The sequence below is a fragment of the Python bivittatus genome, unplaced genomic scaffold, assembly GCF_059951505.1.
Source record: "Python bivittatus isolate LINGU-HERP-01145 unplaced genomic scaffold, Pbiv_v1 ctg000610_np1212, whole genome shotgun sequence".
NCBI classification, from domain to species: domain Eukaryota; kingdom Metazoa; phylum Chordata; class Lepidosauria; order Squamata; family Pythonidae; genus Python; species Python bivittatus.
Genome location: NW_028277088.1, coordinates 36,538,606 through 36,564,726, shown reverse-complemented (window position 1 = coordinate 36,564,726; position 26,121 = coordinate 36,538,606). Strand labels below are relative to the sequence as shown.

The window sequence follows — 26,121 nt, the reverse complement described above, 5'->3', positions numbered from 1 at the left end:
TATAAACTTTTGTTGAAATTTGAGACAGAAAAACAAATGAAAAAATGTATGATAAAATGGGCTAAAAAATTTGATTACAATATACAAATGGAACAATGGGAAAATATGTGGTTGAAAGGATTAAAATTTACATTATGTTCTAGTCTTGAAGAGATTTTTTATAAAATGATGTACTGTTGGTATATGTCACCAGAGAAATTGTTTAGAATGTATAAAGGTACTTCAAATTTATGCTGAAAATGTGAACAACAAGTAGGGACATTTTATCATGTTTGATGGGTGTGTAAAAAAGCCAGAAAAAATTGGATACAAATACATACGCTAATTCAGAAGATTTTAAAGACTAATGTAAAATAGAAAGCAGAGGTTTTTCTTTTGGGATTAATGAACAGACAGCTGGAAAAAAGTCGTATAACTTTGTTGATTATTGTATGCTCAAAAATGGAAAGACTTGGCACTACCCACAATGGAGGAATGGTTGGTGAAGATGATGTAACTTGCTGAGTTGGCTAAATTGACTTCTTTGATTAGAGAAGAGACATTATCTACGTTTATTGTTGACTGGAAACCCCTTATAGATTTCTTGCATGAAACAGAAAAAAATGAAATGATGATTTGTGGTTTTGATGATTAGGGAAAAACAAAACAAAAAACCAGATAATAGAAAAAAGAGAGCTTTTCTTTTTGTAACCATAGAGTAAGAGATAATTTTGTAATCATACTTGTATTTGCTGCAAAGAAAATTGGAAGCTTCTTTCTATTTCTTTTTTATTTTTGCACTTTTGTCTTTTTTTTCTCTCTCTCTCTTTTCCTTTTTTCTCTTTGTTTATATTAGTTTTTGCTACTTTTTATCTTCTTTTTTTAAAAAAATTATACTTGAAGAAGTTGTATGCCTGTCTGACAGTATCTTATTCATGCCGTATTTTGTTTCTGCAGTAGGGTTTTTTCTTTGGAGGCTTGACTTGCTAATGTCTGTAAACCCTCTTTTTATATTCTATTTTTCCTGGATATTTAATTTCGAGCTTTTAGCCTGGCTGTCCTGTTGCTTGGGTTTGGCAGTTCAAAACTATTTGATAGGTCAAAGTTAGGATAATTTTTTTAGATCTAATGCTCCCAATGACCCAGTAGTCAAGTATATTTTGTAAGACCAACATGAAACACAAGGGTTAGGCTGCCTCCACTTTTCCCACAATAAATGTTGGGAAAAATGAGGGACATTTGAGGTTATTCACTATAAATAAGGCACCATACTGTAGTTCATTAGTTATTATGGAACTGAAAATGAGGCACAGAACTAACAATTAATCCTAGGCACTGCAATCCAAACTCTGTTTCCAGGAGATACCAATTTGTATGCCACCAGAATAATCCACTGGGCTCACCTAGCTGAATCTAGGTAGGCAGAATGAATAAATACTTGCATGACTACGATGGAGAGAAAATCCATCATTTCTCTATACAGGCAACAAACTGTATCTTTCCAATATGACTCTCATGATTTGTGCATAGCTCTTTATGCAAAAAGATATGAATGTTAGCCAAGGTGATTAAGAAAAGCTGATTCGGATGTAGACATTTCTACTCCGCCAACTGCACTTTGATACAGCAAGTTGGAATTACTTTTCTAAATATAACTCCATAATCGCAGCACCCAACAAAATCAGGGCAGACAAGTGAGAGTGTTGGAATTATATTAAGCTGTCACAGTTTTTCTTAGAGTTTTCTTCCAGGAGTGGTTTCTGGTCCATAATTTCCTAGATAAATATTAGACAGTGTTCCCAACTGTCTATAGGGGAAAGGGAAGCTGGCATGGGGATAACATACACAGTATCTATAGGATCTCAGATACTAAAGCACAAAGAAAAAAATGTGATATATGTACCCATCATGCCACTACCTGCAGTTATACAAACAGCTGAAAAAAAGTGCGAAGTAGTGAAGGAAGGAGGTAAGGGGCAAGAAAAGGAAATCAAACTAGACTTAGATCTAATTCATACCAACATCACTTACTATACCAATCTGTACTTTTCTGTCTTATAAACTATTCCTGCTTCTGCCTCATCCCTACCAATTCATGCATGTCTTTAATCTTTAATGTTTTATCTCTGTCTCTGAGGATCTCAGTTTCATCTAACTTCAACTTTCTCAGTCTTTCTCTTCCTCTTGACTCATTCAGTCTTCCTTCATATATTCCTCCCTTCTCCCCCTTCACCAGTACCTGCAAACACAAGCTTATATACATAAACACATATGCACACACACATACATATCTACATACAAATGCACATACAAAATGCACAAGGGCCATATTTTGGAAGTGTACAGATTTAACTAAATGTTGTTAACCATGATGGTTTTATATCTGGAAAACAGCTTTTTTCCCCTCTTTCTTGTTGCAGATGGACCCAATTCAAAAAGCTGTAATAAACCATACGTTTGGGGTTCCTCTTCCTCACCGAAGAAAGCAAATCATATCTTGCAACATATGCCAGTTGAGATTTAATTCAGATGTAAGTAAATAAGTTATATCTTCTTTAACATGGATGCATGAAATAATGTCCATGTATTCTTCCAGTAAAAGTTGTATGATAGCATGTCCCATTAGAACAGTGGTTATATTGTATGTGATTATTTGATACCTGTTGGCCCAGTTTTTATTTGTGGATTAATTTTCTGAGATTTGAAGTTTTCCTGTTGTTTTATGCATATATATTGTTGCCTTATCATTCCAAGTGGAGAACTATTTGCTCCTTTTTACAACTACAGTCCTTGAACATTTGATGTCTATCTTTAGGGAATCAGAGTCTATACCTACGGTTGTTCATACTTAGTTGTGCATGTCTTTGTATTGTAGCTACTTAAATTTCAGCAATAATAGAACTGTGACTACTTTATTACTTAAATCTATTCTTCAAACTTAGTTTAAATGACAGAAATGCACAAAGTACAGTCCTTCATGGACTGTTGTATATCAAAACATGTCATTCTCCTTGTGAATAAATTCATGGCCCACCTATCTCCTGTGATTTAAACCCTAATACCACATCCATCTTTCTGCAGATTTAGTGGATATAAATTTATGGCTGGGGGGGAAAGAAGTATTAAAATAGATATCAGAAAATGTAACCTTCTTGTGCTCTTTATCTCCAATGCAAGCTCTGAGGCAAATAATAAATACGCAGTTCATTAACATACCATTATAGTAGCATATGTTACACTTCTATTATAGAGACTACTTGTTATGTTAGGAGTTTATCTCACCCATTTGATTTTACTTTTATGTGGTATATGTTTAAATTTTGCTGGTCATTGGCCACATAAACATTATTGCATTATATTACAATTCATTATTATTTTGCCATAACTATGTGAAGTGATTTAAATATTCTAAATATTTTTTAGAGTTTTCTAAAAATATTTTCAACAACAAGATAAATCTTTTTTGAGATATATTTGCTTGTTTGTTCTCCATAATATGTTGTCCAACAGTAGGATATGTACTTCTAGAGAAAAATGAGTAGTTATACAAAGCATTTTTAGAAAAGATAGACAATATGAAAGGCAATTATAAAATGAGGGGCCCACAACACAATACTGCTTATTTTTTACCACCTATTTTTCCCTCCTTCCAACCACTCCCTGCAGTATACATACTCATAAAATCTGTCTCACAGTAATATACTCCATTCATTTGAGACTTAAAATACAGGTTAGGGTTAGATGTTACACTTAAGGTGAAGAACTTCTTTCTTCATGGAAGGAATCCTTCATTTATTTGATTTATAAACAAGGAAAAGACTCCACCTGTCTTGAGTCATATAGACCTATTTTCTTAATGAAGCTTTTCATGGCAATCCTTGATAAGATAATAAATGGATGCCTGACTGAAGTGATCAGACTAGGATTTGTCCTGAAGACATATATGATAAATAAATTAGACACATTTCAATGTTATCAGCAAGATAAAAAGAAAAATTAAAAAAAATAATTAAATTTAAGAACTTAAAAATTAGAAATTATTATTTTTCTTGCAGAAAAAACTGACATTTGGAATTACATTTCATGTTTGCAGTTTTGAAAAAGATTGGTTGCAATTCAGGTTTTTTTAGATGGATACAGAATATTTATCAAGAACCAAGAGCTAAAATACAGTAATAGTAAATGGCTCTTTATCACGACAATGTATTTTATTGAAGGGGACAATTCAAGGTTGTCTTCTTTCTCCTCCTTTATGTTTATTGGCATTAGAACCATTGGCATTTGTTGGACTTAATTTAGAAACTATTAGTGAATTATAACTCAGAGTCTGAATAGGTCAAAGACCATATGATTAAATGGATGCAGAATTTGAATGCAGTAAGAGAGATGCAAAAATAGGAATTTCAATTGAATAAGAACATTACTCTAAATGTCATGCTTACAGGAAGTTGGTATAAGATGTGTTCTTGTTGTGTATTACTCCAGTCCTGATCACTAAATTGGACAATTCATTTTCTAAAAAAATGTTGGAAATGTAATGAGCAGGTTGGATCATTTTTTCGTATATGGTGGGAATGCTGTAAGGCGCAACAGTTTTGAAAAATGATTCATATTATAATGAAACAAATTTTGAAAGCTGAATTCCCATTACAACCTGTAATATTTTTATTAAATTTTACTAAACTATACATTTTTTTCCACAGTACACTGCACGAGCTTTGTCTCTGTTAACTGCTGCTAGGATATTATATGCTTTTTATTGGAAAGGTTGTTTGATTCTCTCCTTGGAAGAATATTAAACAAGCTCTGGAAGTGTGTTTTGATGTTCAGAATAAATTCAATGTAGAATTCAATTCTAATTGGAAACCATTTAATGCACAGATTTGTAACATACCCCAAACTTGGATTTTTCTAACTTCAACCATGGGAAATTAGATTCCTGGTATTTATTCAGTTTATTATAGCTTATAATTTTAATCGGTGATCTATACTGTGTTAGCCATGCTTTCTAATATGTATCCCTAGATTAAAGCTTCATGATGATTATTGGGGGTTTTTTAAGTGGTATAATTCATTTTATAAGTTCATAGGTAATTAATATTATATTGGAAAACTATATTCTCCATTACATTTTAGATCCCTTGTTTACTTATTTGTTTCTTACTACTTGTATTTTACCCTTATATTCTTTTTATATGTCTTTTCTTTCCTTGTCCATATTTTTCTTCAAAATGTTTAATAAAAAAAAGAAAGACAAAGAAATGTACTCCATTCATCTGAGAGTCATTGATTTAATTACAACCTCTTTTTTCCTTGGTGCAAAATAATAATAACCCAGGCTCTACCTTGACCCCCAGTGAGGCACTACCTTGATATGGTTGTGGGACTTGTATGCTCCAAGGAGGATGAGAGTTATACCAGAGGTTCAACCATACTGGACAGGTCTCATCAGAGGAGCCAGACGAAGAGTGTTTCTCCCATAAACAATACAGTGAGATGTAACTGACAGAAACCCATACTGGAAACCCATACCTGGGTCAACAAGGACCACCTAGGTGTTCTAGTTCCTGGACATCTGACGACAAGTGGGCCAAAGGACTCAGAACTGTTGACTGAGCAACCATGGCCAGCAGCTGCAGGACTACTAGAAGAAAAGTTGTTTACCCGTTGCAAATATACAAAGACTGAAAACAAAGAAATAATGATCTGCTATTACAAATCAAGTCCAAAGAGAAGAAGATATCTGAAAAGAATGCACCAGTTCTGGAAAAAACAACATCCAATCAGAAATAACAGAACGGAGGTCAGTGTTGATTTATAATACAAAATGAAGTATTCACAGAAGTAGAATTAGAAGAACTACAAAGGTTACCCTGCACAAAGAAATCAAAGTCTTGGCAGAAGTAGCTCACACTATAGAGACAAATCAGGGGGAGTTGGCAGTAGTGGAAGCCAGCATAGCTATTGAGTCGTTTTCATTCCCAAACCAGGCACCCTCTCCTCTCCTCTCCTCTCCTCTCCTCTCCTCTCCTCTCCTCTCCTCTCCTCTCCTCTCCTCTCCTCTCCTCTCCTCTCCTCTCCTCTCCTCTCCTCTCCTCTCCTCTCCTCTCCCTTCTCAGAAAGAACAAGGCCCTCTAACTAAAAAACAAAAGGAATTGAAACAAAAAATAACTGAGCATCTAGAACAGCACAAAACAACAGAATAAGAACATTGAAGCTTGTTACAAAGAAATGGCTAGCACAAATATTAAAAGATGCCAATACTGTAATATAAGCACCAGCTCACTGCAAGAAAGAAACCAACTAATGTACACCACAGCTGCAGTTATAACTGAATACCTTGGATGCAAAATCAACAAACGAGAAAAAGCCAAACAGTACACCACCAAAATGAAAGATCAAGTTGGAAAATAAGATCAGCATGCTAAGATCAGATGCTAGCAAGCTAGAACAGATGAAAGAAAAGAAGCTGAACAACAAGAAGACCAAAGAATACCTGATCAAGAAATATCACCTAGAAACAAGGAAGATCAAAGAAGCACTATAAATAATAAAGCAGCAAATAGCAGCCATAGCCAAAAAGATCAGCAGATACAAAGCTCTAACTGCACACTATAGGCAGAATTTCCAATTTCAGTCAAATCAGAATTGTTTCTACCAATCCGTCAGTGGAGAGACTGCAATGAACCAGTCAACACCTGACAAACAAGAAACAGTGCAGTTCTGGGCACAGCTAGGGGACATCCGAAAGAAATACAACAACAATGCAGCTTGGATAAAGGAGGTAGATAAGAATAAAAAAAGAAGCTGAAATGAAAGAACTTGTAATAACAGCAGAAATGGTGGAGAAAAGAGCAAGGAAGATCAAGAATTGATCAGTACCAAGTGAAGATGAACTGCATAGTTTTTGGTTGAAACATCTGACTGCTCTCCACTCACTCATTGCGAAGCAGTTTAACAACATACTGCAAGGAGATGAAATTGAAAATTGGATAACATCTGGCAAAACCTACCTGATAATGAAAGGTCCAACAAAAGGGACAACACCAGCCAACTACAGGCCAATTACCTGCTTACCAACAACTTTCAAATTGCTAACTGGTGTAGTAGCTGATGCAGTCCAACAGCATCTAGTTGAAAACAAGCTCTTTCCTTCTGAGCAGAAAGAAAATTGCCCAAACAGCAGAGGAACAACAGATCAGCTCCTAATTGACAAGATGATTTTGGAAAACTGCAAGAAAAGGAAGAACAACCTGAATGTAGCTTGGATAGATTACAAGAAGGTCATTTGACTCCCTACCACGTGATTGGATAATCAAGTTCCTAGAAATAACAGGAGTCAGTAAAAACCTCAGAAGCTTTGTGTAAAGATCAGTGGCACAATGGAAGACATAGTTGCTGGTCAATGGTGATAGGCTAGGAGAGGTTAACATCAAGAGAGGAATCTTTCAAGGAGACTCACTATCACCACTACTGTTTGTCATTGCATTGATTCCTCTGTCAACAATACTGAACAAGTCAAGCCATGGCTATCAAACATCAAAAACATCTGCCAGGCTATCCCAGCTCCTTTACTTGGACGATCTGAAGCTGTATGAAAAAACACTCTCTGAAATAGAATAGCTGCTTAACGCTGTCTGAATATATATCTAAGATATTGCAATGGAGCTTGGACTGGACAAATGTGCCACCTTTACCATCAACAGGAGAAAAATAGTAAAAACTGAAGGAATCAAGATGCCCTACGGAAATAACATCAAGAGTCTGGATGAAGAAGGTCACTGCAAATATCTGGACATCCTTCAAGGTGACAACATCAAGCACATTGAAGTCAAGAAGAAGGTTAGTAGTAAATACATCATGAGAGTGAAGAAGATCTTAAAGTCCAAACTCAGTAAAGGAAATACCATCAAGGGAATTAACACCTGAGCAATTCCAGTTATTAGATACACAGCTGGAATAGTGGACTGGACTCAAGCAGAACTAGAAGCCCTGGATAGGAAGATCAGAAAAATAATGACAATGAATCATGCCCTTCATCCACACAGCAATGTTGACAGATTCTGCTTACCAAGTAGCATAAGTGGGCATGAAATATTGCAAGTACACCAGACAGTTGAAGAAGAAAAAATGGCATTAGAAGAATATCTGAAGGAGAGTGAAGAAGATGCACTGAAGCTAGTACACCATGAAGGCTTACTAAAGAGACCAACTGGCCTACAAGAAAGATCAAATGAAGAATAGAAATGAGGCATGGCAAGGCAAAGTATTACATGGCCAGTACACACACACACACACAAAACTGCCAGGCAAAGTAGATAACAACAAGATCTATCAAAAAAGAGCAGGAAAGTTGAAGAAAGAGCAGAGGGGCTAATTTAGGCTGCACAAGACCAAGCCTTAAGAACAAATGCATACAAAGCCAGAATTGAGAAGACAGCAACAGACAGCAAATGCCGCCTCTGCAAAGAAGGTGAAGAAACAGTGGACCACTTAGTTAGCTGCTGTAAGATCGCACAGACTGACTACAAACAACGGCATGACAAAGTAGCAACAATGGTGCATTGGAATATCTGCAAGAAATACCATTTGCCTGCAAGCAAGAACTGGTGGGACCACAAAACAGACAGAGTAATAGAAAATGAAGAAGCTGAAGTGCTCTGGGACTTTAGAATTCAAACAGACAAGCACCTGCCATATAACACCCCAGACTTAACGACTGTTGATAAGAAAGACAAAAAAGTCTAGATAGTGGACATTGCAATACCTGGAGACAGCAGAATAGAAGAGAAAGAACTGGAGAAAATCACAAGATACAAAGATATGCAAATAGAAATAGAACAACTGTGGCAAAAGATAGTACCAATAGTAATAGGCACCTTGGGTGCAATCCCAGAATATCTGGAGCACCACTTGAAGACTATCGGCATTGATAAAATCACCATCAAACAGACAAGCCCTGCCACAGAACACTCCAAACTTAACAACTGTTGATAAGAAAGATAAAAAAAAGTCTGGATAGTGGACATTGAAATACTGTACATGGAGACAGCAGAATAGAAGAGAAAGGACTGGAGAAAATCACAAGATGCAAAGACCTGCAAATAGAAGTAGAACAACTGTGGCAAAATAAAGCACAGATAGTATCAATAGTAATAGGTGCCTTGAGTACAATCCCAAAATATCTGGAGTACCACTTGAAGACTATCAGCATTGACAAAATCACCATCAGTCAATTGCAAAAGGCAGCTTTACTTGGAACAGCAACAAAGACGATACCTTTAACACTATCCAACAACAACATCTGCCTATTCCAGGTCCTTGGGAAGGACTTGATAGGAGGATAAAAATGCCAAATACATTGCAATACAAGTCTAAACATCTGGATGAGTGTGCGAACAACAATAATATTTTTATTAAACTTGTATGCCACCCAACTCTCAACAACTCTGAGTGGCTCACAGCAATCAAACAATGAAATTACAATAAAATTAATAAAAGATAAAGATAAAAGATGGCAAGTGTGATGATGCAAGGGATCTCACTCTCCCTTGTGCAGCCATTTTGTACTCCAACATGGGATAGATGATAAAATTGAGATGAGAAATAAGAAACTATATTCAGTCTGTTTAACTGATGTAATATCTACCCAATTGTCAAAATATTTCTCAGGAAAGCATAATGCAAATTGGCTTGTGGTCAGACTTGTTTCTGATTAGAGTGGCATATAAACCCCAGCTGATAAATAAATTTTGCAAATTTGATCTGTGAATTGTACAATATTGGTTATCTATAGCAACGTGTTGCTTTAATGCTTCACAACTCTCCAAAAGTTAACAAAGGCAGTATGGATTTTTGCAGATTATATTTAGTATTTGAAGGGCATGATTCTGTTTTAGAGTAGTGTAAATAAATATTCCCAAGGCCAGATGTACAAAAATGTGAAGTATTAGTTGGAGGATTGTTACTATATTCATACCAATTAGAGTCTTATAGTGAGACATACTACCTTTATATATAAAAGGATGTCAGCATCTTGTAACACTGTTATCAAATATGAATATAAGAACTTCAGCTTTTATAGAAGCTTAATAAAGGGATGATACATGTAACTGAATAAATGTAATTCTGATATATATTCACTTCAAAACAAGACTATTTACTTTATGCAATCTACTTTTTCAGTTAATGTCAAATTTCTTTTCTGTTAGATGTAATCAGAAAATGGAACCCACCCTACCTCCCTCCCTCCCTTCCTTCCTTGTAGGAGTTGGGATATCTGTCTCAACTGGTGAACCCCTTTTAGGGATCCTGAAAAAGAATTACAGTTTGCTATGTCCATCCAGCTAGATGGCAGCAACTAGAAGATCTTAGCTGATTTCAAAGAGCCAAGTAGAACTAGATTTAGTTAATAATTGGATGGGTGTCCATCTAAAAATATCAAGGCTACAGGCAAGATTGGAAATTGAAGAAACATTCAGAAGAAGGCAATGACAAATTACTTCTATACTATTGCCAAGAAACAACTCAACTGAAAGGAGATCTTACCTCCAGTTACACTCCAGTTCCTAACACAGTTGTCCCTGTATGCTGTTCTAACCCTGTCTGCTTCAGGACTCTTCCCTTCAGCTTAACTCTTAAGAGGTTGGAGTGAGGTGAATGCTTTAGATTTTTCTTGCCCAGCAAGACATGCATACTCCCTTTCTACCACACACTGTTTGCAGTATCATACAAACACAACTGCTTATGCACTTAGACCTCACCAAATAAACTGCACTGTAATCAGATCGACTATGTCCTATGCAGCCATCAATGGGCCAATTCAGTCCTTGATATCAAGACATGTCTGAGTGCCGATTGTGGTTCACATCATGAATGTTGGTAGCTAAGATCAGAGTCAAATTATGCAACATCAAAAAGACAGCACCATCAAAGAAGTTTGACATCGCCAAAATCCCTTCCACAAGGAATTGAGGTGAAAAATAGGTTTGAACTGCTGGACACTGCTGAGAAGATGCCTGATGAACTATGGCAAGAAATTAAATTGACCATAATTGAAACAGCAGTTGAACACATACCGTACAAGAAGCCAGAGAAAAGTGGCTCTCAGGTGAAACCATCAGAACAGCCGAGTGAAGTAAGGCAGCCAAAGCAGCAGACAAAGAAGAAGAAGCAAGGAGATTGAATATGGATTTCCAAAAAGCAGCAAGGAAAGACAACAAGGTTTTCTGGGACCAGCACTGCAAGCAGCTAGAAGAGGACTACATGAAGGGCTACATCAGGAATACATTTGCCCAAGTCAAAAGGATTCGAACATTTACTGCTCATAAAAGCATCATCAGAAACAAGCAATGAAAGAACTGTCTGACCAACAAGGTATGAAGAACAGATGGCAAGAATACAAAGAAAAGCTACATGCCAGCAGCAAAATGGCCCAGCTTCCTCAGGATGATGAGGAAAGGGAAGCAGAAATAGAACCAGCCATCCTTCAGGAAGAAGTTATGTGAGCAATGAGCCAACTGCCAAACAACAAGGCCCCAGGTGTTGATACCATCCCTGAAGAATTGCTATGGCCTGTACCACCCACAACCATCATAGCCTTGTGCCAGAAAGTTTGGGAAATGAACACATGGCCACAGGATTGGAAATGATCAGTGTTCGTTCCATTGCCAAAGAAGGGCAACTCCAAGGACTGCTCTAATTACCACACAATTGTCCTCATCCCTCACACTAGCAAGATTCTCCTTAAGATCATACAACAACATCTGGCACCAATCATCAAAAGGAATTACCAGATGTTCAAGCTAGGTTCAGAAGGAATCATGGCACTCATGACCATTTTGCAAATCTCAAGAATATCAAAAGAACATCTGTTGTTGTTCAGTCGTTAAGTCGTGTCCGACTCTTCGTGACCCCATGAACCATATTGCGCCAGCCCTTCCTGTCCTTCACTGCCTCCCTGAGTTTGCTCAGTTTCATGCTCATTGCTTCAGTGATGCTATCTAACCATCTCATCCTCTGCCGTCCTCTTCTCCTTTTGCCTTCAATCTTTCCCAGCATCAGGGTCTTCTCCAAAGAGATCTCTCTTCGCATTAGGTGACCAAAGTATCTGAGCTTGAGCTTCATTATCGATTCTTCCAATGACCAATCAGGGTTGATTTCCTTTAAGATTGACTGGTTTGACCTCCTAGCAGTCCAGGGGACTCTCAAGAGTCTTCTCCAGCACCACAGTTCAAAGGCATCAATTCTTCGGCGCTCAGCCTTTTTTATGGTCCAGCTCTCACAGCCATACATTACTACTGGAAAAACCATAGCTTTGACTATGCAGATCTTTGTCGGCAAGGTGACGTCTCTGCTTTTTAATATGCTATCTAGGCTTGCCATAGCTTTCCTCCCAAGGAGCAAGCGTCTTTTAATTTCATGGCTGCAGTCTCCGTCTGCGGTGATCTTGGAGCCCAAATAAATGAAGTCTGTTACTGCTTCCATTTCTACCCCTTCTATTTGCCAGGAATTGATGGGTCCAGATGCCATGATCTTAGTTTTTTTAATGTTGAGTTTCAAGCCAGCTTTTGCACTCTCCTCTTTCACCCTCATCAAGAGGCTCTTTAGTTCTTCTTCACTTTCTGCCATTAGGGTGGTATCGTCCGCATATCTGAGGTTGTTGATGATTCTCCCTGCAATCTTAATTCCGGCTTGTGATTCTTCCAGCCTGGCATTTCTCATGATGTACTCTGCATATAGGTTAAATAAGCAGGGTGACAGTATACAGCCTTGTCGTACACCTTTCCCTATTTTGAACCAATCGGTCGTTCCATGACCGGTTCTAACTGTTGCTTCTTGGCCCGCATAGAGATTTCTCAGGAGACAGGTAAGGTGGTCTGGTACTCCCATCTCTTTAAGAATTTGCCACAGTTTGTTGTGATCCACACAATCAAAGGCTTTTGCATAGTCAATGAAGCAGAAGTAGATATTTTTCTGGAACTCTTGTGCTTTCTCCATGATCCAGCGAATGTTGGCGATTTGATCTCTAGTTCCTCTGCCTCTTCGAAACCCAGCTTGTACATCCGGTAGTTCTCGGTTCATATATTGCTGAAGCCTAGCTTGTAGGATTTTGAGCATAACCTTGCTAGCATGTGAAATGAGTGCAATTGTGCGATAGTTTGAGCATTCTTTGGCATTGCCCTTCTTTGGAATTGGAACATAAACTGACCTTTTCCAATCCCGTGGCCACTGTTGCGTTTTCCAAACTTGCTGGCATATTGAGTGCAGCACTTTAACACCATCATCTTTTAGTATTTTAAATAACTCAGCTGGAATACTGTCATCTCCACTAGCTTTGTTGTTAGCAATGCTTCCTAAGGCCCACTTGACTTCACTCTCTAGGATGTCTGGCTCAAGGTCAGTGATCACACCAGCGTGGACATCAGGGACATTAAGATCTTTCTTGTATAGTTCTTCTGTGTATTCTTACCACCTCTTCTTAATCTCTTCTGCTTCTGTTAGGTCCCTGCCTTTTTTGTCCTTTATCATGCCCATCTTTGCACTAAACGTTCCTTTGATATCTCCAATTTTCTTGAAGAGATCTCTAGTCTTCCCCATTCTATTGTTTTCCTCAATTTCTTTGCATTGTTCATTTAAGAAGGCCTTCTTATCTCTCCTTGCTATTCTCTGGAAATCTGCATTCAGTTGCTTATATCTTTCCCTTTCACCCTTGCTTTTCACATTCCTTCTTTCCACAGCTATTTGTAAAGCCTTATCAGACAGCCATTTTGCTTTCTTGCATTTCTTTTTCCTTGGGATGGTTTTAGCTGCTGCCTCCTGTACAATGTTACAGACCTCCGTCCATAGTTCTTCAGGCACTCTGTCTACCAAATCTAATCCTCTAAATCTATTTATCACCTTCACTGTGTACTCACAAGGAATATGAACTAAGTCATACCTGAGTGGTCTAGTGGTTTTCCCTACATTCTTCAATTTAAGCCTAAATTTTGCAGTAAGAAGCTCATGATCTGAGCCACAGTCAGCTCCTAGTCTTGTTTTTGCTGTCTGTATAGAGCTTCTCCATCTTTGGCTGCAAAGTATATAATCAATCTGGTTTCGGTATTGACCATCTGGTGATGTCCATGTGTAGAGTCGTCTCTTGTGTTGTTGGAAAAGAGTGTTTGCTATGACTAGCTTGTTCTCTTGACAGAATTCTGTTAGCCTTTGCCCTGCATCATTTTGTGCTCCAAGGCCAAACTTGCCTGTTATTCCGATTACTCCTTGACTTCCTACTTTAGCATTCCAATCCCCTATGATGAAAAGGACATCTTTTTTTGGTGCTAGTTCTAGAAGGTGTTGTAGATCTTCATAGAACCGGTCAACTTCAGCTTCTTCGGCATCAGTGGTTGGGGCATAGACTTGGATTACTGTGATGTTGAATGGTTTGCCTTGGATACGCACTGAGATCATTCTGTTGTTTTTGAGGTTGTACCCCATTACTGCCTTTCCCACTCTCTTATTGACTATGAGTGCAACTCCATTTCTTCTAAGGGTTTCTTGGCCACAGTAGTAGATACAGTATAATGGTCACCTGAATTAAATTCTCCCATTCCCGTCCATTTCAATTCGCTGATTCCCAAGATGTCGACGTTCAATCTTGTCATCTCATGTTTGACCACATCCAGCTTGCCTTGGTTCATAGATCTTACATTCCAGGTACCTATACAATATTGTTCTTTATAGCATCGGACCTTCTTTTCGCTTCCAGATACATCCACAGCTGAACGTCCTTTCGGCTTTGGCCCAGCCGCTTCACTCTTTCTGGAGCTACTTGGAAATGCCCTCCACTCTTCCCCAGTAGCATATTGGACACCTTCCGACCTGAGGGGCTCATCTTCCGGCGTCATATCTTTTAGCCTTTTAACATTGTCCATGGGGTTTTCTTGGCAAGGATACTGGAGTGGGTTGCCATTTCCTTCTCCAGTGGACCACATTTTGTCAGAACTCTCTGTCATGACCTGTCCGTCTTGGGTAGCCCTGCACGGTATAGCTCATGGCTTCACTGAGTTACGCAAGCCCCTTCGCCATGACAAGGCAGTGATCCATGAAGGGGAAAGAACATCTATATCTGCTTTATTGACTACAAGAAAGCCTTTGATTGTGTCAATCATGACAAGCTGTGGGGAGCCCTTGAAGATCTGGGGGTGTGAACACATCTGGTCAAGTTGGTTCAGTCACTGTACACCTTTCAGGAAGCCACTGTGCGAACACCATATGGAGACACTGATTGGTTCAAGATAGAGAAAGGAGTGTGGCAAGGTTGCATTCTTTTACCTTTCTTATTCAACCTGTATGCCAAAGGAAGCTGGAACTTGAAGAGTCAACAATCAAAGTAAAGATTGGAGGAATGAACATGAACAATCTTTGATATGCTGATGATACAACTCTCAGAAACCAAAGAAGGCCTGAAACATCCGATCAAAAGGATTAAAGAAGAAAGTGAGAGATGTGGCTTCTTCTTGAACATCAAAAAGACCAAGCTCATGACCACTGCAAGGAATGGAAATGTCAAAATAGCAATTGTTGGTGAAGAGATGGAAGGAGCTCAAGAATTCACTTTCCTGGGATTGCAGATTGATCAAAACAGTGAATGCAGCCCAGAAATGAAGCATGAAATCGCACTAGGTCGCACAGCAATGATGGCCATGAATCAAATATGGAAAAACAAGGGCATCAGCCTGGCAACTAAAAGCAGATTAGTCCGCCCTATTGTGTTTCCCATAGCTACAGTATCTACGGTTGTGAAAGTTGGACCATGAAAAAACTAGACAGGAGGAAAATTGACTCGTTTGAGCTGTGGTATTGCAGAAGGCTCCTGCACATTCCTTGGACAGCAAAGGTAACAAACCAGCAAGTTCTGGAGCGTATAAAACCAGATATCACTGCAAGGCAAAAACACAAAATCCCACCTACTTATTTTGGCCATGTCATGCGATTAAACTCACTGGAAAAGGCAGTTATGCTCGGAATGCTCAGTAATAAAAGGAAACAAGGCCACCAAAAAACACGATGGCTAGACACCATCAAAGCCAACACCAATCAGAACATAAAACAATTAAAAGAAGCCGTACAAGATCATAAAATGCGGAGAGAGTTGGTCTATAGAATTGCCGAGAATTGGACACAATTGAACGGATAGCATTATCATTGTCGTAAACACAGTAGGTAGTTTTGGTACCAAACAGACTTTTACATGAGGAAAGGTTTAGTAAAAAAATCCCTAAAAAAATACAGCCAAATAAGGAATTATTTTAAAGAGGAGTTTATCTAGAAAAACAAAACAAAGGAGGTAGTAACCGCACTGGGAATTAAAGACCAATAAAATCAATCTAGCAATTTCCGTTGCAAGTGATATGGTTGAGAAGAATATTGCAATTCAGAATATATGTACATTTCATTGTGGAGATGATCTAAGAGAGACTCCATCTTAGCCTTCTGTTTAGATTCTGTTAGGAAGACACATACTAAAAGAACCTCACATATTTATAGAAATATAGAAAAGCTGGACTCTTAGTGCTGCTTTGTTGCATGATATTCCCTGTTTCTGATGTCAGTATTTTAGATAATTATGTATGTTAATGAATAAACGTATCTTGTTAACTATTCTACAGTTGAACTCTAATGGAAATGGCCAGTTCAACTGGGCAAAACATTGTTTGAAAGTGGTCTGCTTTAAGAAATAAAAAGTGAGATATAACCTGATGCATCTTCAGGTTCTTTGTGGACAGGTACACCTGGTCCCCTACTTTCCACTGCCACTCGGGGAGTCATTTGCGGTCAGCGTATTTTTTGTAGTCCACTCTGGCTTCCTGTAGCGCCGTTCGGACCACCTGCCTTGTGGCGTCTATCTGGGTGAAACAAGTGTCCAATGAGCCAATCCGGGATGCCGGCTGGGGTGGCTTGGGCATGGTAACAAAGTCTTGCCCGGTCGCCATTTTAAACAGGGTGAAGCTGGTGCTTTTGTGGACTGCATTGGTATATACTACCTCCGCAAATGGCAGCAGCTCCGCCCAGTCGTCTTGCTGGTAATCCACATAGAACCATAGGTACTGCTGCAGCCCCCTGTTAAGACGTTCCGTGGCCCCGTCCATCTGCGGATGCGCTGCCAAGGAGAGGGCTTGCTGAGTCCCCACTCGCTTTAGGAACTCCCACCAAAACCACGCGATGAAGTTCACCCCTGGTCGCTAATGACTCGCCAGGGGGCGCCATGCAATCGATACACATGCTGCACGAACATCCGCACCAGCTTCTCCATGGTGGGGACTCACTGACAAGCCATGAAGTCTGTCACTACCCAAATAGCCATCTTCCCCTTGCTCTCGGGTAGCTCCACAATAAAGTCCATGGCGATTTCTTGCCAAGGGCCGTCCAGCATCGCTACAAGCTGGAGGAGACCCTGGGGCTTCCCCTTGCTCCCTTTGGCTGTTGCACAAATCGGGCAGCTCGCTGTGTACGCTTCCACGTCCTTCCGAAGGCTCGGCCACCAGAACTGCCTCCATATTAGGTGAAGGGTTTTCACAAACCCATAGTGGCCCACGTTTTTATTATCATGGGCTCTTTCCATCACCTCCCTTCAGCAAACCCTAGGTACATACAACTTGCCCTCGTGCCATCACAAGCCCCCATGTCCCGTTAAAGAGTCTTTGTTCTCCACCATCCAAGGGTCTTGCTCACCGGCTTCTTGGAAAGTTTGTTGGATTCCCGGTTCAGTGTCGCTTGCCCACTTCCTCGTTTGGCTGTGCTTTACAGCTTTTGCGGCCAGCCGGGTTGCAGGGACAATCAAGTCCACAATCTCCTCCCGCTGGCTTGCATGTTGGGGCATGCAGGACAGTCCATCCACTAAGAAGTTCTTTTTCCCCAGGATGTGTTTGAGATTGAAATTAAACTGTCCGAAGTATTGGGACCAACGCGCTTGCTTGGGCGAAAGCTTCTGTGGGGTTCTAAGTGCCTCGAAGTTCTTGTGGTCTGTCCACACCTCAAACGGCTGGCTCGCTCCCTCCAGTAGGTGTCTCCAGGTGGATAGGGCCCACTTTATGGCAAACGCCTCCTTCTCCCACACCATCCACTGCCTTTCCGTCTCAGTGAACTTTCGTGAGGCGTAGGCACACGGGTGGAGGGCTTCCTTGGGTCTGGGCTGTATAAGGACTGCTCCCGTCGCCACGTCAGAGGCAACCACCTAGATTACGAACCACTAGTCAGGATCGGGGTGGCGCAGGATGGGCTCTGCAGTAAACCTTCGTTTTAGGTCCCCAAACACCTCTTGACACTCCAGGGTCCATGCGAAGGGCATGCTAGGCTTGGGGGTTTTGCCGCTGCCCCGAGTCTTAAGTCCATTAGTGGCAGGGCAACTTGAGCGAAGTTCGGAATAAACTGCTGGTAGAAGTTAGTGAACCCCAAGAAGCTTTGGAGCTGCCTCCAGGTCCATGGCACTTCCCACCCCAGTACATCCTTCACTCTCGCCGGGTCTATCTCAACACCCCTGCTGGAAATTCTATACCCAAGGTAGTCCAGTTGCTCTCGATAGAACTCACACTTCGAGAGCTGCACTTTTAACAGTCTTTGGAGCACAGTGCGCACTAGTCTCACATGCACGGTCAGGGTCTCGGAATATATTATGATGTCGTCCAGGTAGACAAGGACACCCCTGTATAATAGATCATGCAGCATCTCGTTTATTAATTGCATGAACACCCCCGGGGCCCCTTTTAACCCGAACAGCATCACGCGGAACTGGAAACTTCCAAGTGGGCAATTGAAAGCAGTTTTCCATTCATGCCCTGCGCGTATCCGGACCCTGAAGTACACCTCTCGCAAGTCCAGTTTTGTGAACACCTTCCCCTTGGACAGGTGGGACAGAAGGTCCTTCATCAGGGGAAGGGGGTAGTGGTATTCAGTACTTATGGCATTCAGCCCCCGGTAGTCCACGCACAGCCTTAGTGAGCCGTCCTTCTTTTCCCGGAACAACACCGGGGCCACCAAGGGGGACTTTGCGGGTTGGATGAATCCCTGCTTCAAGTTCTTGTCCACGAACTCCCATAGGGTGCCCATCTCCTTCCCTGACAGGGAGTACATCTTGGGCTTGGGCAAATTGGTCCTGGGATCTAGCTCTATGGAGCAGTCACTGGGTCTGTTGGGTGGGAGTTGGTCCGCCTCCGCCTCGCTGAACACCGCCGTCAGGTTGTAAGGATGGGGGATGCTCCCAATGTCCGCCAGATCCTCTGCTACCCCTTGCTCGGGGTCGGCCGCCGCTGCTGCTGGCTGGGCCACTGCCACCTCCGGGATCCCTGACGTCACCATCGCCACCGTTCTGGCTTCCACCGTGGTCCACGCGCTTCCCCGTGTGGCTAGCTCCTCCTCCGCCAATTGCTGCTCCGGAGTTGCTCCCTTCTTCGTCATCATCCATTGTCACCTCCAGTTCTCTCTCTGCTTTTCCTCATCTCGGAGTCATACCGCCTCCGACACCCAGTTGACGAGGGGGTTCTGCCACCTCAACCATGCCAGTCCAAGTACCAGCGCATAGTCGGCAATTGGGACCACCACGAACTGTAGCTCCTCATGATGGGTCCCTATTGTTATCTTGACCGGCTCAGTGTAGTACTGAGTCGCCCCCCCGTGAGTGAGCCATCCAGTTGGCTGAAGGCTATGGGCTCTCAGAGCTGTTGCACCCGGAAGCCCAGTCCTGATACTGGCGCTGGGTGTATCAAGCAATGGGTGCACCCGGAGTCTAGTAACGCCTTCAGGTTAGCATCAGCCCCTGACCTCACTCCCTGGATGTGGACCCTCACCCACATGGGTGGGCAGTCCTCACTCACCATTGGGTCTTCACATCTCAGCTCCTCTGCCCACACTGGGATGCCGTTCAGTGCGGGCGCTGCTCGTTTCCCACCAGCTCCAACTCTTCCCCCAATGACACCGTCTCGGGGGTGGACCAGCCGGTCCCACTGCGCTCTGCTACTGTGGCCCCTACTCCTTTCCGTGGTCAGCCAGGGGCACGCCGTCCCAGACGTTTTGGGGTCCTGGCGTCTACGCGGGGTGGGGCCCCGTCCTGCTCCGTTGGGCATTGAGCTACCCGATGGCCTCGTCCTCCGCACTGGAAACAGAGACCTGGTTTCTTCTGAGTGTCCCGCCCTCCTGCGGGTTGCCATCGGCTGCTCCGCTTCTCCTGCGCAGCTGCCTCGCCCGCCTCGGCTTTGCTCAGCTTCTGGTGCCTCGTCCTTCACTTAATCTGCTGCCACGCAGCCTCTGCCATCCCGGCCAACCAGATCCACTCCTTTAGCATGGTCGGATCATCCCGACTGAGCGCCCTCTCTAGGATCTCCAAGTTGAGCCCGTTCTTGAAATAGTCTACTCTCAGGGATTCCAGCCAATCGGTGAGTTTTTCTGCTAGGCACCGGAACTCTAGGGCATACTCAGCCACCAACTTTTCCCTTTGTCTCAGGCATTGGATGTCATCCCTGGCCCGCCTAGCGCTCAGCATGTCCTCGAATCAATCCCGGAGTGCCTGCATGAACTCCGGGAAATTCTCTAGCTCTGCTGCGTTGGCATCGTATAGATGGATGACCCAACCGGCTGCTTGGCCCTCCAACAAGTCAGCCACGTAGGTGACTCACTCCCCGTCATTGGAGAAAAGGTGGCCACTCCACTTCATAAAATTCCTCACCTGTGTGAGAAAGCAGAGTAGTTGTTCAGGGTCCCCCAAGAACTTTCTGTTCAGGCCCTGGAACCGCAGTGTGTCCGCCGCCCATCGGTCTCCTGATACCTCACCTCTGAGGTGCGTCCTCGGAGCCAGATGGGGCACAGGACCAGTGCTGGTCTCGCCCAACTCCTCCTCCACCTGTGGTTCTGCTGCAGGGGCCTCGTTCCCATGAAGTATGGCCTGCAGCATTGCCTGGATGGCTTCCAACCACTGCTCGAATTTGGCCTCCAAGCGGGTTAGGTGTTCCTCCAATTCCCGGGCTTTGGATCCCGAGCCACGGCTCGTCGTGACTCCCCATCCTGCCGACCCATCGGGCCCCATGCCGACACCAAACGACCACCTGGAGTCCTCCAGCACCCTCTCGGCTGTGTCCCCACACCCCTCACTCTGGGCCGGTCCCGCCATCCCGCCTTTGGGCTTGGGCTCCTCGTTGTACCACTGGCTCACGCCTTCTCCGTCGCTGGCCATCTCGGTCAAAGTCGACAGGCTTGGAATACTCGGCTGTCCTGCGGATAGAATTGTGAGCACTCCTCGGCAATACCGGGTAGTGCTCAGGATGAACCCTGGCTTTATGTAAGGTTTACCCCGTTCGTCTCAGAGAAACTCTCATGACATGTGTTCAGCAAAGAAGTTTACTCAAGCGTAATGTAAGTAAGTATAGACAAAGCCAGGATTGGCTTGGCATAGCTTACATGGTATTTTATAGCTTCCCTGTTCCCGCGCTTTACCCGTTGCTTAGTTACAGATTACCCACAGTAATCCCCCTTTACCCAAATGGCAGATTCAGTCCGGTGCTTTTGTCTTTCTGATTGCAGTCTATGGGTTGTGCTGTTGTTGCCTTTGTTGGGTTTGCCTGTTTGTGCGCAAAGCCAGGAGTTCTCGATCATTCGTTGATTGCTTCGCTTCTGAGCCTCTGCGCTTTCCTTTGTTTGCAGCACCCGAGGGGAAACCGCGCTGATACAAAGTATCCACTTGCGGTTTTGAGTTAAGCGTCGCCACCTGGCCATAATCAGTTCGTGGTTTTCACTTCCCCTTTTCCTTGGCTAGCGCCCGGGTGGTGAAATTGAGTAGGCGCAGCTGAGCAGCACTTCGCCATGCTGTGCCATGCCGGCTGAATCTGACACATAAGACTATTAAGTTCTAATCTAAAATTACGAAGCTGCATCACAGCCTAAAATAATCAGATTGAAAATAACATGTATTCTTTATGTCTACCCTTGTCTTTGGAGGATAAGATAGGAACTGTGGCAAACATGATGCAAAATACAGCAGCAGGTTTATTAATTAGAATTGGATTTACAGAAGTAGTCTTGACAGTTTTCAGATGGTCATAGACTATAAATGAGCATAATAGAAAGTATAGGTTTTAAACTATAAGGGTCTAAACTGCTACAGAGTACCATGCTTGAAGGACTTATTTTATTCTATTAATCTGTGTTGTGCATGTTATATTTGCTTCCTTACACCTTTCTCCAAGTCTGACAACTTTCAGAAGTAAGACTGATGATTAGAGACAGGGCCTTCTCTGTTCTAGTGCTGCACCTTGAGAATGTGTTTATTTTTGTAAAAAAATTATATATTGCTGTTTTCCTTGAAAGTCCAAGTTGGATAACTTCCTAAAAACAAGATGGATGGATGGATAGCTAGATAGATAAATGATGGATTGATAGACAGATAAGAATAAGAGCAGATTTTAGTCAAAAACTCAGGCAGTGTAATATAAAGAAAACATCAGAAGATGTAAACTTAATAGAATTACACAGCAGTAGCTAAAATAAATATTCAATACTCCCTGGCAGAGTAAAAAAATGATAAATTCCAGTTTCCAGGGACATTCACCTAAGTTGCAAGTGTGTTTGCTTTCATCAGGAACACAGCTGAAAAAAAGTATGTTTGCACAAGATTTTTTGGTGTTGCAGTATGTAGGTGTTGATTTATATTTGTATTTTCTCCTACTCTACTGAGATGTCACTTATGTCATTTTATTACAAACTTAGATCATTGACTATTATTATTTTATACATGTCATGCTTTATAATTACTCTACAGTGCTTGTGTTTTATTTTGAAGCAAGGTTACTTGGGAAAACATCAAGAATGGCTTTCTAATATTACATAAAACTGTATAATGCAATCTTTTGTCAATTTTCCAGATTTTGGTCCATTAGAGGTTTCTATAATTAATGTAGGATAGGATCCAAGGAACTGTCAAAATAGTTTCATGAGCCCAAGGGAGGTTTTAGAGACCTTTCCCATGAGCGACAATGTTCCAAGCTGCATGGATTCCTGGTTTTTATATTTCAAAAAGTTTAAAATATGCCTTCCATTATGGGTTGGGGGCTTGCTGTTCAAACATAAAGAGATACTCCACTGGACTAGCACAGTCGTCTTGCTGAACTATGCAAACTGCCAGAACAGCAGGTTTCAGCGGTTGGGTAAGCCTATTCATATGCTCCTGGGACACAGTATGAAGGGTATAGAATAGACTGCAGCTAAGCAGATTCACATATGGATGACAATCAGCAGATCCCATGCACTTCTTTTCCATAATGAGGGGGAAAAAAACAGAAGTATTGTACTCTGAATCAACTGTTCAGTTTTTAAAAAGAGCCTCTTATATCCTGAAATCTTTTGAGGCCATTCTGAATGCAGATTTCTGAAAAAGAAAGAGCTGTGTTCTTTCCTCTATCAGAATTGTTTGTGATAGCTATTGAATGATGGGTGGTTTCTCATCTTATTGGGTACTTAAATGTGCCAATGGATAATTTCCTAATAGGGCACTTGCTTCTGGAGTGGGAGCTTGGTTCTCTTCCATGGACAGTAGCAGAAAGCAAGTCATACTTCCAGGGAAGCTGTCAGCCTAGTGAGGTAGTCCAGACAAGAAGCACACTCAGTAGTACTAGCTCTGTCTTTATCGTAAGGTTACATTAACAGAATCTTGCAAGTCTGAAAGTACATCTCCCCCCCCCCCCACCACCTTTACAGTCTAAGAAACTATGAAGGGTCCCTTCTGAGACATTTGCCACAACCACATTCCTTCTGCAGGCTCAGATGCCTCTTATCTGACTGTTGCCTAGTCTGTGGCTCTTCCTCTATTGCTATTGCTCTCTATACTAGTATGAGCTTTCTAGCCCCCAAGCCCCGTCCCCCACCATCCCAACTTTGGTTGTCAATTAAAGACATAGCAGTTACATTCGAGGAAGCATACCTTTTGTGGTGCCTGGGGTTGGTTTTAGAAAGGAATGCCCACAATGGCAGCTTCGGTCACTGGCTTGGAATAGAGAGGCCCTGGCAGTTTCTATCAATATAACAGCTATCAGATCTGGGCTGTAAAATCTGGACAACTAATGAGTGGCAGCAGAAGATTAGAGTTTTCTGTGTCTTTTGGCTACCATCAGAGCTGATTGCCCTGGTCTTGATTTACTGAGGATATCTGACATATTTGCCTACAGCCCAATTCCACCTACCCCTTTGCCATACCCATTATGCCATCATTGGCAAATGCCTAAGTTGTTTTATATGGTTGCTCCAACCCTGCAATACTTTGTATCTAGATTGGGGTTTTGTTTTTTTTTAAGATTGAAAGCCTGTACTGCGGAGCCCAAGATGGATGCCCTTCCTGTCTTACCTGTATTACCACAATTGCAAGGATCTTGTTAGCATTCCTCACTAGATAGCAAAACTCTTCTTCGGGCCCTTTGCATGAATCAAATGAAAGACGTTTAGGCTGGGAGCTAGACTTGCACTTTAGTATTCAAGCATGGGCAATGCTCTAGTTGAGCACTACTGGTCAAAGCTCAGAGTACCCCTAGAAATAGTTTATAAATGTTACAGAGCTGTAAAAAGCTATTGAAAAAGGTGTTTTATCAAGCATGTTAACATGAGCAAAGGACTTTTCCCCAAAGATTAAAGCAGTCATGTGCTTTGGAAGGCTCACTCAGCTGCTTGAAAGACTCTCCCTGTGTCTGCCCATTTGTGTATATGCCCAGCTAATACTTCTATTGGGACTACCAGGGACACAAAGTAGCTGTATGTGGCACACAAGTGCGGATAGCTGGGGGCAGGCTTTCCAGCAGCCATGGCACAAGCCTTGCAAAGGATGTGTCTGCTTTAATGCTTCAAAGAGAAGTGGTTTTCAGACCATAAAATATAAGTGGGAAGCCTGAAAAATGAGATTCATTGAACCTAAGACTATTTTCCACATTGAATCATACAACTTTTCAATAATGTTTTAGGTTTTCCATGGAGCCTTTGTAGGATGTTACTGGTATGAGATTATTATTCCTCTGGGAAGGCGAGAATGAAGCACAAAAGATGAATGACATATAATGCTTATTCCAGCCTTTCTGAACATTGATCCCTCCAGATGTTCATAGTGCAAATCCCAATACTCCTGAGCACTGTTGAGACTCTATCTATGCTGGTAATTTATTAATATTAATATTTTATCATTGTAATAAAATAATATTAATATGAACAAACTTTGTATTATCACCCCAATAGCTGGATGATGCTATAAATTGTTAGTGTGGATACAGGTGAAACAAGTTCAAATCCAGCACATCTGGATCAACCAACATGGGGAAAAGGCTGGCTTATTCTGGATTTTAGAATCCTGTAACTTTATATTGTAGTCTTATTCCTTCTTCTATTTGGAAAATATCTGGAAAGCAGTTCTGCTAGTTATGAAGCTTAACTTTGAAGCACAGATTTTCTCTGGTTTTGAAACCATTAAGACTGTCCAGTTCAGGAAACAGACTCTACAAGAAGATTAGAACGAAGATTTATTAAGATAGGCTACTTTAACAGAACATTGCAAGTCTGTCTTTTACCTCCCCTCCCTCTTATACACCAGTGAGTCAGGGAGAAATCTGCCTGAGTTTCTTCCTCATAACATCTCCTTTTCCAGAACTCAAGAATTCTCGTTTTTGTAATGCCTTCTCCATGGGGGTTACCTCAGAGCTATGATTGTGATGGGCAAAGTGTAAGACAGGTTCTGATCTTTAATTAGCTGACAACTGTAATTTTCTCCTCAGAATTTTCTCAGAATGATCTTAAATCACAATGTAGTGTTGTTTTAAGACATTATGGGCATAGACAATTGAAGGTACTCATCAGGTAGAAGTTGCAGGAACTTCAGTGAAAATTCCCCTATTCCCTGAAATTCTTCTGACTCCTGAGAATTAATGAAGTGCTACTACATGTTGGTGGCCTGTTAATGGGCCATAAAATTGGGATGACGGGGAGTGGGAGCATTTCAGCCCAGTATTAAAACAATTATCTTGGTGTATAGATGTTTACTAAGCAGTCCTGTATGAAGGCTTATAAATCAGTAGGAATGAAGTCACTTGTGTGCATAATTATAGCCCTATTTTATAGATAATTCAGCAAACATCTCCTCTACAT

At 41.6% G+C, this 26,121-nt stretch overlaps 1 protein-coding gene across 2 annotated transcripts in view; it reads left to right on the top strand.

Moving 5' to 3' along the window:
* The window catches only part of ZNF385D (zinc finger protein 385D), a 210,229-nt gene that overhangs the window by 87,479 nt on the left and 96,629 nt on the right, over window positions 1–26,121 (top strand). For both annotated transcript variants that reach the window (XR_015797895.1, XM_088150779.1), the window contains exon 3: window positions 2,400–2,510. Coding sequence is in view for 1 of the 2 variants with exons in the window: in XM_088150779.1 (XP_088006905.1) it covers window positions 2,400–2,510 (111 nt within the window). In the remaining variant the exon portion in view is untranslated. The remainder of the gene's footprint in view (window positions 1–2,399; window positions 2,511–26,121) is intronic.